Genomic DNA, 12,525 nt, shown 5'->3' with positions numbered 1-12,525 from the left:
AGGTGGGCAAATCTTCTGGGATGATGCACCTTGATTTTCCATCCTCTTATCTATAAAGATAGATAGATCCATATTTACTTCCTTTCCTCAAGCTTCAAAGAATATTCTTCAAGAAAGGATAAGTTCAAGTTTACCACCCATTGTATCTGTTACCTCATAGCTTTTCAATACCTTATTACTTCTGTAACCTCTCCTTCAATATCCTCAATTATTCCCTCTCTACCAGACCCTTTGTCCTAGACTATAAATGTGTTCGGGTATCTTTTGTTTTCAAACACACTTCCCAGACCAAGCCCCACTCATCTTTGCCCAGTCAATTTCAAAAGTAATTCAAATTTACTTTTCCAACTCCTCACCTCTCATTTACTCATCAAAACTCAGCCATCTCTATCACTTTATTGAAATTATGTTTAACAAGGTCACTAACTTATTCTTAATATATGAGAATATATACTTATATAATTATAGTTTAATATAATGGGCATTTTTCACTTATCATACTTGGCATCCCTACTACACATCCACATTTGTAGTTGCTGATAACTCCCAACTTTTGACTCTCCCCAATCTTTTGGCTTCCACTCTGCAGGTTCTCCTTAATTACTTTGATCATTCTCTTTCTTGTGGGCTGCTTTTCCTCCATTCATCTATGCCATTAAGTGCTAATGTTTCCCAGAAGTCCTGTGTAATCAGTTATCTGTTCTCCCCACTCCACTGCCTCCCTGGCTGATCACATCTATTCTAATAATTCCATTTACCCCATATATAGTGATGTTTCTCACAGCTAATATATATAGCATGGTCCCCTCCTCTAAGCTTTAAATAAATATATCCTATAGGTGCCTCAACAATGTCCAAAACTGAACTCATCACACTGCCCAATGAAATGGTGATTTGTCTCATGTTCACTCACACAGTTGATGACGTCTCCATTTACCATGTACCCAGTGTTATCAATCTGAAAGTCATTGTCTTTCTCTTCCCTACAACTATTAAGTCCTACTTATTTTACTGCCCAAGTATTACTCATATTTGCCCTATGACATCTTTTAACAATTGCTTGAACTAAGGCATTATTATTTTCATCTAAACTACTGCATATATTAGTCTTTTAACTGAACTCCTGTTTCAGAATATTCTCTCCGAAATCCACCTTTCACAAAACCACAGCAATGACCTATTTAAAAACCAAATCTGGCCACAGGAGTTCTATCTCAAGACCTTTAATACCTTTCTATCTTCAAAGATAAATGTCACACAAGACCTTCTATAAACTTACTCATGTCTAATGCTCTGGCCTCTTCTCTAACTGATCTCTAAATTACACTTTAAGCTCCAGCAAAACCTAACAGTTTAGTTCATATCAGCTTCAGTATCCTTGTCCTTTTAATTTCTACTTGGGGTATACTTCTTACTATAATCATCTTCACAAACCCAAAACATCTACATATCCTTTGCAATTCAATTTGTCACTTTTAAGAAGTTTCCAAAGACTGTTCTTTTCCAGACTCTGAGTTAGATAACTGCCCTCTGTGCTACCATAGTAATTTTATATACATATATACACCTAGAATGACACTGATTACACCTCTTTAATTAGTTTTTAGGACTTTTCATGTTTCCATAAGGAAAAACTGCCTGGCCTCTTTGACATCGTTTTCTTATTCTTCCCCAGGTAATGAGAATCTAACTAACTCCAAGTTTAGAATAAGGAACTAAGGCATATTTAACTCACCCCTTGCTCTCCCCTCAGTCTAAGAGACAACCTGCCTATAAGAAGTTGAGAGCCTCATTTCCAGCTTTGTCTGTGACTGGATGAATAAATTTAATTCGGGGGTATACTATAAAAAAGCACATTTGGCTGCAGACCTACGCCAAATTCTTTACCTCAGTCTTACTACTCTATTTCTTTGCTACTCTTTACAGTAGAAGTCCTAGAGTTATCTATATTCATTTTATCAAACTCTCTCTTCCCATTTTTCTCTTGAACCCCTTCCCTTAGGCTTTCATACCTCCTTCTCTATCCAAGTTGCTCTTATCAATGTCATCAATGACCTCCATGTTGCCAAGTCCAATAGGATTCTCAGTCTTCATCTTGTTTGACCTCCATCCTTCTAACTACCCAGGACAAACTTCTTGGTATCATCCTTGACTTCTCTATATCCCACATCAATCTATCAGTAAATGTGTCAGCTTTACCTTTAAAATATACATAGAATCTAACCATTTCTCACTACCTGCACTGTTTCCACTCTGATCCAAGCCATATCATTTCTTATCTGGATCACTGTAGTAGTCTCTTAGCTAATTTCTTTGCCTTTACTCATGTGTCCCTACAGTCTACTCTCAATACAGCAGCCAGAGTAATCCTGTGAAATTATAAGTCAGATCATGTTACTCCTTTGCTCAGAACCCTTCAATGATTTCTCACATCACTCACAGTAGAATCCTTAAAATAATCTATGAGGCCTGATATGTTCTCATTCTCTGTGATCTCTGTGACTCTGTGCCCCTCTTACCCTTCTTATCACTTATACCACTACAGTCACTGGCTTCCTGATTATTTCTTAGACATGCTCCCACTTCAGGGTCTTTTAATGTATTGATGCTCTCTCTAATATCCACATGCCTCACACTCCCATTTCCTTCGAGTCTTTCATCTTCTCAGAGAGGCCTTCCCTGCCAATCCTATCTAACACTGCAGTCCCACCTCCAGCCCCCTAGATCCTTCCTACTCCCTGTTCCTTTTTCATCTCCATAGCACTTGTCACCATCTAACACTCTACATATTTTGCCTATTTACCTTGTCTTTTCTTTGTCTCCCTCACTAAACTCCATGAGAGCAGACAGCTTTGTCTATTTCATTTGCTGCCATATCCACAAAATCACTTCCTTGGCTAAGAGTAGACATTAATACACATTTGTTGACTGGATAAATGAAAAAACAAGTAAATGAGTAGAATATTTTTATCTCTATCCATCTGACTCCCATCCTACTCTCCAAACTCAGAAGGGTAAGAGAGACATATTACTTACAGCCTCGTTTAAATTCCAACATTGTTTCTGTGTGCACATCATTAGACTGCCATTTTCTAGAAGGCAGGCACCGTGTCTTACTCATCTCTTTATTTTCAGTGCTTACCACAGTGCCTGACATATAGTGCTCAATAATATTCAACGAATTAATGAAAGATTGAAGGAATAAATGAATGTCAAAGTCAAATTCATTTCAAATACTTGGGCACCCTCTTCCCCTCGCTGTAACAAAACAAAAATTTTACTTCTTTCAATTTTGTAAGCTAGGCTATAGAATCTGTATATATTTAACCCAATCACTTATATTTTCTATACCTACAATTCTAATGTTCATATGATAGTTCTAAAGCAGGGAAAGACATGACCAAAAATTACTAAGTTCTACTGTAGAAAATACAAAATGTTTTTTATTGGGCTAACTAAATCAGGAAATTTTATTTGCATTTTTTAAGTTTTTCAAACAGGGTACTTTTAAAAATAAGTAATAAAAAATTTATTTTGTATACATAACAAATAAATATATTTTATTTAAATAGGTAAATTTATTTAGTAAAGAAATTTAATAAAATTTAAATATTCTATATAAATAAGTCTATGTATAATAAATCTAGTTATAATCATTTTAAAATAGAAAATTTCAACATAGCAATTAAAAGAAAAAGATTTTCTGATCATCCAGATACTGAAAATTATCAAAGCCCTCCATAATCAAGTTTTTCTCATTATCTAGTTTGACCACAACAAAAGAATAATGATTTGGTTAATTTCTGTTTAAAAGGCTAATAATTCAAATACTAATATTTACCTGAGCTTCCCGAAGTTTTGCTGTAGTGCTTTGCTGAAGAGCTTGTTGTTCTTGATGTTGTTGCTTTGTTTTATCTAACTGATGCTGCAATTCTGTAGAATTTGTTACTTTTTCCTTCAACTTAAAAAAAAATGTAGATTGTCAGCTCATGATTTAAAGGCATAATGCTATCATTCATAAATATCTGGCATTACACTCTGGAAAACAGTATGAAGTTTCCTCAAAAAGTTGAAAATCGAGCTACCCTACAACCCAGCAATTGCACTACTGGGTTTTTCCCAAGATACAAATGTAGTGATCTGAAGGGGTACATGCACCCCCAATGTTTATAGCAGCAATGTCCACAATAGCCAAACTATGGAAAGAGCCTAGATGTCCACTGATGGATGAATGGATGAAGATGTGGTATATATACAATGGATTATTATGCAGCCATCAAAAAATGAAATCTTGCCATTTGCAACAATGTGGATGGAACTAGAGGGTATTATGCTAAGCAAAATAAGTCAGAGAAAGACAATTATCATATGATCTCACTGACATGTGCAATTTGAGAAACAAGGCAGCGGATCATGGGGGAAGAGAGGGAAAAATGAAACGGGACGAAACCAGAGAGGGAGAAACCATGAGAGACTCTTAATCTCAGGAAACAAACTGAGGGTTGCTGGAGTGGAGGGAGGTGGGAGGGATGGGGTGGCTGGGTGATGGACATTGGGGAGGGTATGTGCTATGGTGAGCGCTGTGAATTGTGTAGGACTGATGAGTCACAGATCTGTACCCCTGAAACAAATAATACATTATATATTAATCAAAAAAGAACTATCAAAAAAAAAAGCAGTATCTCATTACTTATAGAATCTTAATCTCATGATTATAAAACTATTCCCTAGGAATAGACTCTAATCCTAAGAACACAATTTTTTCCCTAGGTTGGCATTTAGTTTATTAATGTTTTTTTGTATACTAATATGATCAAGGAATTGATTACATACAGATTTTTTTGTAACAGTAATCTAAACCACAGTATCAGTATTTGTTTTGTTTTTTTCTACAACATAATTATCGCTTATTGGAAAAGAATGGGTTATCTATCATGTCTAAGATTCTGGATCTAGAAGAAAATCTGTTGATGAAGCTACAGATTTTAACTCTCAGTGTTTGTTCAATTCTAGTAAAAGATATAATTTAATGATAACTTTTACTTTAACCAAAAAATAGTTACCATTATTGGCAACCACACCTTTAATTAGGATAGCATTCAATCTTATGCTTAAATTGCAAAAGTGAAAATCCTTAAATGCAAGCTCCAAGTTTATAAGCACCAAATACATGTCAATTTTAAAGATCCTCACCAACTGTGTTCATGCTTCACTGTTTTATTGGGAAGTTGCCCTTCCTGGGCAGGAAGACTCCTCCCCTTCAGCAGCCTAATAAAGGTTCACCCCCAGAAACTTTCTTACCTAAGCTAAAGGAGTAGTCTTCTTAACACATTTTAATTGAGAACTTTAGAGAATACAGTCACAACAAAATGACCTAATATATTTAATAATAAGTAGGATGTTTTTATTGGGGAGAAATAAATGTCACAATTTAAAGTAAAAATGTCTAATTAAAGCTCTTAACAATGAAAAAATTGAACCATAATACTACATAAGATGCCTCAAATCTATCAATAAACTTGCTACTATAAACTCACTTGAAATTAGCTTACCTGTTCTTCTAAACGAGAAAGTTTGAGCTGTAGATCAGCCACTTGTTGTTCTTTATCCATCAACTTTTCACTTGAAAGTTGTCTCTGTTCCTTTAGCCTACCATGAGCTTCACCTAGTTGGCGCTCTGTCTCCAGAAGTTTGCTATGTAACTTTAAAAAAGAAAAAGAAAAAGTTTGTATAGTACATATGTAAAAACACACACACACTCATCACCACATCACTACCACCACCTACCTACCTTCTAAACAATGTTTTCTTTCTCACGAAGATAAGTATAAATCTTAATTTTCATATACTTTGGGGGAACCTAAGATTCAGCTGAATTTTAATCACATAAATTATGATGGATCACATAAAACTGATTAAACATCACAGTTTTGGGGCTTTTTGTTCTCTTAAACAAACAAAAATACAGCGAACCAAAGGCTCTTGTTTGGACTTGAGTGTTAGAATCACTTGAGGAGCTTAAAATAATAAAATAAAATTTAAAAATCAGGATGCTCAGGGCACCTGGGTGGCTCAGTCGGTTAAGCTTCCGACTCAGCGCAGGTCTTGATCTCAGGGTCATGAGTCCAAGTAAAAAAAAAAAAAAAAATCAAGACACTCAAGGCACACACTCAGACCAATTCCACAGTATTTTTTTTTAATTTCATAGTGAATCTCGCTTTTTCATAGTTACAAACCACCACAATTAACTTCTTACATTTGGGTACTGAATAGAGCACAAAGCATTCCCAAGTCCTCGAATTGGCACATAATTTCTAAATAAAAGAGAAGAAAGAATATTTTTTAAAAAAATATTAGGTGGCCCTCATTCATTAACTTTAAAAATGCCACCCAGTTAAAACTAAAGGAAAGATTTACCCTGGAACTTAGAACTATCACTTTCTCAAATTCTTTATTTTCTCTAATACTACTAGATAACAGTAGTCAGTTTCTCTTGGGGGAGGGGGAAGTTCCATTAAAAAAAGAAAAAAAGTTTGTATTAATTTCAAAAGAAAACTGCATGAGTGCTGGGAATATAGAACAAAAATGAGCTGTATGATATTTTAAAAAGTTGCAAGACATTTGGCAAGGTTTACACATTAAGAATGTTCCTACACACCAGTCTCATAACACATGCAAATGCATGTGCCTCAGCAAAATTAAAAATTAATAACATTCTGCACAATTGATTTCAATCAAAACTGTTCCACGTTAAATGTGAAAATATCAAGAATCTATAGCCTCTGTGTCATATTTATATTTATATGCACTACACTTGCATTTTTCTCCAATAAAAATTCATAGTCAGACAGGATAAAGAAAAGTTGGTTTTTTTTTTAAGATTTTATTTATTTATTTGTCGGAGAGCGAGAGAGAGAGCACAAGCAGGGGCAGCGGCAGGCAGAGGGAAAAGCAGGCTCCCCAGTGAGCAGGGAGCCCAACACGGGACTCTGTCCCAGGCCCCTGGGATCATGACCTGAGCTGAAGGCAGACACTTAACTGACTGAGCCACCCAGGCGTCCCAGGATAAAACAAAGTTCTATCAGAAAAGTGGTCACCCACTATTTTCTTATGCTGTGAAACAACCTGTGGCTATTAGAACACACTCTATCCTTAATAAAGAAAACAAAAGTTAATTTTTAAAGTAAAACATGTTCCCATCTAGCTAAAACAAGAATCAGTACCAGTTAAAGAGAATGCATTTATTTTATCCTTGTCCTTAGCCAGCACTCTGACATCTTTCTTTTTGTTCTTCTTCTTAATATGCAGTGGATTCGCTCTATAAGTCCCAAACCTTCTCCTTCTGACTACAATAATTAGGCACAATCCTGATATGTAAAAGCAAAGGAGGCCTTCAAGGTATACTCATATTTCAAGCACAAAAATTGTGTGATCTCTTACAAATAGGCATCATCCACGTCTAGTTCTTAAACTTGCTGGATAAGAATCTCCGGCTGATGAAGAGGTACAAACTTCAGTTATAAAATAAGTCACAGAGATGAAAAGTACAGCATAGCAAACCCAGTCAATAATACTGTAATAACATGGTAGAGTGACAGACGGTAACCACACTCACCATGATGAGCATTCAGTAATGTATAGAATTGTCAAATTACCATGTTGTACACACACCAAAAAATAAAAGAATCTCCTGACATCATTATTAATGCACAAATAATCAGACTCCTCCCATGTAAGTTTAGATTTAATACATTTGAGCTAAAGCCCAGAAATCCATGTTTTCGTAACAAGAATCAGATGATGTTCAGCTTCAGGAAACTTGCCAAAAAGTAACACTTTAAAGATTTTATTTATTTATTCATGAGAGACAGAGGGAGAGAGAGGCAGAGGGAGAAGCAGGCTCCCAAGGAGCAGAGAGCCCGATGCGGAACTCGATCCCAGGACCCTGGGATCATGACCTGAGCTGAAGGCAGACGCTTAACCATCTGAGCCACCCAGGCGCCCAAAAAGTAACACTTTAAAAAGCAGCAGTTTTCAAACTCAACTGCATAATACAATTACAGGGAAAACATTTGAATATGCCAGTGCCCGGGACTATGCCAGAGATTATGATTTAATTGGACCAAGGGTGAGGTCTTGACACTGTTAATTTTTTAAATCTCCCCAGGTGATTCTGATGTGCAGACGGAACTGAGAACCAACCAAATTAAAGAGAACTACTGCTCTGAAGTGTAGATTTAGTAAAAGGATAAGAAAAAGGGATACGTACTATAAATAACTTTGTCATTCATTACTGTACAATTCCTGGTAAATCCCTGATCTTTAATTTTTAAAAATCCCTGATTTTTAATTAAAAAAAAAAAAAAAAAGAATCCCAAAAGAAGCTGTCCAAGGGTAGGAGCAGGCCAAAATTACTTAAACGGATGTCTATACCATTTTAGAGTAAACATGTTAAAGAAAAAGAGATTAAATCAAGAGTAAAAATAGTAAACACTGGAATTATTAATAGAATGGTCTACCCTAAAATCACAATCATTTTGAGATATACATATATATGTATATACGCTATAATAAATTCAGTTTGTACACCTATAGACATAATTCTTTACTCATTACACTCCTAACAATATTTACTAAGTGCCAGGCCCTATTCTAAATGCAAATATTAACTAATTTAATCCTTATATATATAGCCTTATGAAGAAGATTCCATTATTATCCATATTAGAGATGAGCAAACAGGCCCAAGTTAAATACTGTGCTTGAGATCACACAGCTGGTAAGCCACAGAACTGGAACTCAGGCAGCTGGTTTCTAAATCCACTATGCTGGGGACCTGGGTGGCTCAATCAGTTAAGCGTCTGCCTTGGGCTCAGGTCATGATCCAGGGATCCTGGGATCAAGCCTGGGATCGAGTGCTAAGTCGGGCTCCTTGCTCAACAGGGAGTCTGCTTCTGCCTCTCCCTCTGCCCCTCCCCACCACCCCTCACCCCCCGCTCATGTTCTCTTTCTCTCTCTCTCTCACAAATAAATAAAATCTTTAAAATAAATAAATAAATCCACTGTGCTATTCAAGATGCATGTTAGATAATTTTTAAAAATTAAAATGATGACATCTAATCTTTTAATTATGTAACATCATTATCTGCACATCTGTGGCTATTTTAGAACTGCTCATAAACACAAATATGAAGACTATATGCTGCTTTGTCTTCAAGTCCTCTGTTCACAGCTGCCACTATCTACTTTTGTCACTCCCAAAACGGGTGCTAAGGATACAGAGCAAAACGAAACCAGTTCATGCCTACACTCTTTAAGGATATAAAAAATATTTTAAAAAGTTTAAGGTGAGATTCACTTCCATCCTTCCAATACATATTTGCTGAAAGGGATGGCTGGGTGGCTCAGTCAATTAAGCTTCTGCCTTCAGCTCAGGTCATGATCCCAGGGTCCTGGGATCGAGCCCCACATCAGGCTCCCTGCTCAGTGGGAAGCCTGCTTCTCCCTCTCCCTCTGCCTGCCCCTCCCCCTGCTTGTGCTCTCTCTCTCTCTCTCTGACAAATAAATAAATAAAATCTTTAAAAAATATAAATATTTGCTTTCTGAAAGTCCTAAGCATAGAGGCTGACAGAGTATAAAATAAAACGAATTTCTCACATTAAGGAGTTCACAGTCCAATGGGATTGGTAGACAATATGCAAGTAAACAAAAAACTAATTATACACTGTAAAGTGTTATAAAGAAGAATAAAAAAGCCTGCTGAAATAAAGAAGGGGAAACAAGCTATTTAAAGAGAGCAGTCCTGGAAGTCCTTACTGACAAAATGACACCTGAGCCAGCCTTTTGAAGAACTGAAGTCAAGGGCATACTAAGAAAAAAACATGGGCAAAGGACCTAAGGCAAGAAAGCACTTGAAGCACTGGTGTGTTTGAGTGACTAAAAGGAGATCAACATAGCTTAACAGTGGTAGGAGATGAGTTCGAAGGCACAGTGTGGGCCATGCTACTTGCAGAAACTCACATGCCAAAGTAAGACATCTGGATTCAATTTGAAGTGTAATGCAAAGCCACTATAAGCAGACAAAAAAAGTGATATCCTTCATGTTTTAGAAAGATGTCTCTGGCTTCTGCATGGAAAACAAATTAAGGAGGTAACTAGAAGGAAAACTTTAAGAAGGCCAATACAGTGGCTTAAATTAAGAGCAGGAGCACTGTAGATGAAGAGAAGTGGACAGATTTGAAACATACTAAGGCAGAATGCAAACAGCATGCTAAAAGAAAGAAGATAAATGGTGTAACTTCAAGGTCTTCAGTATGATCTCTTTATTTACTACAGAATTGTGACTAAACCAAATAATCACATGTTCGAGTCTTTGTATAAAAATATGTTTGAGTAGGTTCTCAAAAATTCCTCATGCCCCTCCTCCCACTGAAAACCAATAAAGCCCAAATTTCTCAGCCTGCTATTCAAGACCCTACATAATAAGATTCCAAATGCTCTTTCCAATCACAGTAGTCCACTTCTATTACACACACCCTATCTTAAGAGATGTCCCTTCCTGGTTCTTATATTTTCTTAACACTAGTTTACTCTCACTAAACCTTCTGCCTGGAAGATTCTCCTACCTCCACACTGTCATTTGTCAATACCTATCTAATATTCATAATTTTATGCACCACCTCTGTCTCACGCAAAGCTTTTCCTGATCACATAACTGGATAAAATAATTACACAAATGAAGTATTGTGGGGGAAGAAAACGGAAGAGGAACTCTTCCAAATTCCCATCATACACAGGATCATTTTATTATAATCCTCACATTCTTTGATATAGGATAGCACTTGCCTTAACCTCAATGAGATTTACGTAATCACTTAAAGTAAGTACAGTTTCCTTTTTCAGTTCTGTATCTCCCAACAAATAAAACATGATGTCTTTTAGAAATCATAAGTGCCAAATTTTATCTGAAATGAACATCAAATATCTAAGTTATCCACTAAAACATTTGCTGATTAACAACCAATGTATGTGGGATGCCTGAATGGGTCCGACTCTTGATTTTAGCTCGGGTCATGATCTGAGGGTCATGAGATAGAGCCCCTTGTCAGGTTCTGCATTCAGTGCAGTCAGCTTGAGTTTCTCTCTCTCCTTCTCCCCTTGCCCCTCCCTCAACTCTCTCTCTCTCTTTCTAATAAATAAATAAATCTTTAAAAAACAAAAACAAAACAAAACAAAAAAACAAGCAATGTGCCAGGTAGTGAAAATAAAAAATGAGTAAGACATGGTCTTTGCACCCGAAGAGTTCAGAATCTAGTGAAGAAAGACACGTAAGTTATGATAATATACTATCCTGTGGTAAGTAAAACAATCAAAATATATATGTGCTTAAGCCACCTTTGGGGGGTCAGAGAGGGAGAAATGTCAATGTTCAGAAAAGGATTACCAGAAAAGTGACAAGTGAGGTAAGCAGTGTGTTCATCAGGGAGAAGAGAAACAGGAAGAATATATCAGGCCAAGAAGACAGAAGAACTGATGCCATAAAAGCAAGGATAGTGGCAATGTCTAAAATAGCCGAACTGTGGAAGGAGCTGAGATGCCCTTTAACAGATGAATGGATAAAGAAGATGTGGTCCATATATACAATGGAATATTACTGAACCATCAGAAAGGATGAATACCCCCATTTGCATTAACATGGATAGAACTGGAGGGGATTATGCTAAGTGAAATAAATCAAGCAGAGAAAGACAATCATCGTATGGTTTCACTCATACATGGAACATAAGGACGTGGAACATAAGGAATAGAGCAGAGGACCACAGGGGAAGGGAAGGAAAACTGAATGGGAAGAAATCAGAGAGAGAGACAAACCATGAGATGCTGGACTCCAGGAAACAAACTGAGGGTTACAGAAGGGAGAGGGTGGGGGGATGGAGTAACCGGGTGATGGGTATTAAGAAGGGTGCATATTGTGATGAGCGCTGGTTGTTAAATGCAACTAACGAATTGCTGAACACTACATCAAAAACTTATGATGTACCAAATGCTGGCTAACTGAACATAATAAAAAAAAAAAAAAAAGCAAGTATCACTACCATTTAAGTGAAAATAGTTGAATATTATCAAAAAAGTGGGTGAGGACTTTAATGTCCCCCAAATTTCCATTTTTCAACCAATATTTAATGTTACCTATAAGAAATAATAAGAATATAGAACTTGAATTTAAGTTAGATATTATTATAAAAATAGCTGTTAGGACTAATTTATTTTTTTATTTTATTTTATTTTTTTTAAAGATTTTATTTATTTATTTGAGACAGAGAGAATGAGAGAGACAGAGAGCACATGAGAGGGGGGAGGGTCAGAGGGAGAAGCAGGCTCCCCGCCGAGCAGGGAGCCCGATGCGGGACTCGATCCAGGGATTCCAGGATCATGACCTGAGCCGAAGGCAGTTGCTTAACCAACTGAGCCACCCAAGCGCCCAGGACTAATTTATTTTTTTCTTTTAAAATATAGATATTTTTA

The 12,525-nt window shown here is 36.5% G+C and overlaps 1 protein-coding gene across 1 annotated transcript in view; it reads right to left on the bottom strand.

Annotated features, from left to right (window-relative positions):
- EEA1 (early endosome antigen 1) overlaps nucleotides 1–12,525 on the bottom strand; it is a 127,923-nt gene that overhangs the window by 43,572 nt on the left and 71,826 nt on the right. Inside the window, exons 12-13 of the mRNA XM_034987850.1 lie at nucleotides 5,553–5,702; nucleotides 3,842–3,961 (exon numbers count right to left, since the gene is read on the bottom strand). Of these exons, the coding sequence (XP_034843741.1) occupies nucleotides 3,842–3,961; nucleotides 5,553–5,702 (270 nt within the window). The remainder of the gene's footprint in view (nucleotides 1–3,841; nucleotides 3,962–5,552; nucleotides 5,703–12,525) is intronic.

This window comes from Mirounga leonina, unplaced genomic scaffold, assembly GCF_011800145.1.
Source record: "Mirounga leonina isolate KUSES-001 unplaced genomic scaffold, KU_Mleo_1.0 Mir_418, whole genome shotgun sequence".
In the NCBI taxonomy this organism is placed as follows: Eukaryota; Metazoa; Chordata; class Mammalia; order Carnivora; family Phocidae; genus Mirounga; species Mirounga leonina.
Note: the sequence above shows the minus strand (reverse complement) of the source record. Positions and strands in the feature narration are given on the sequence as shown.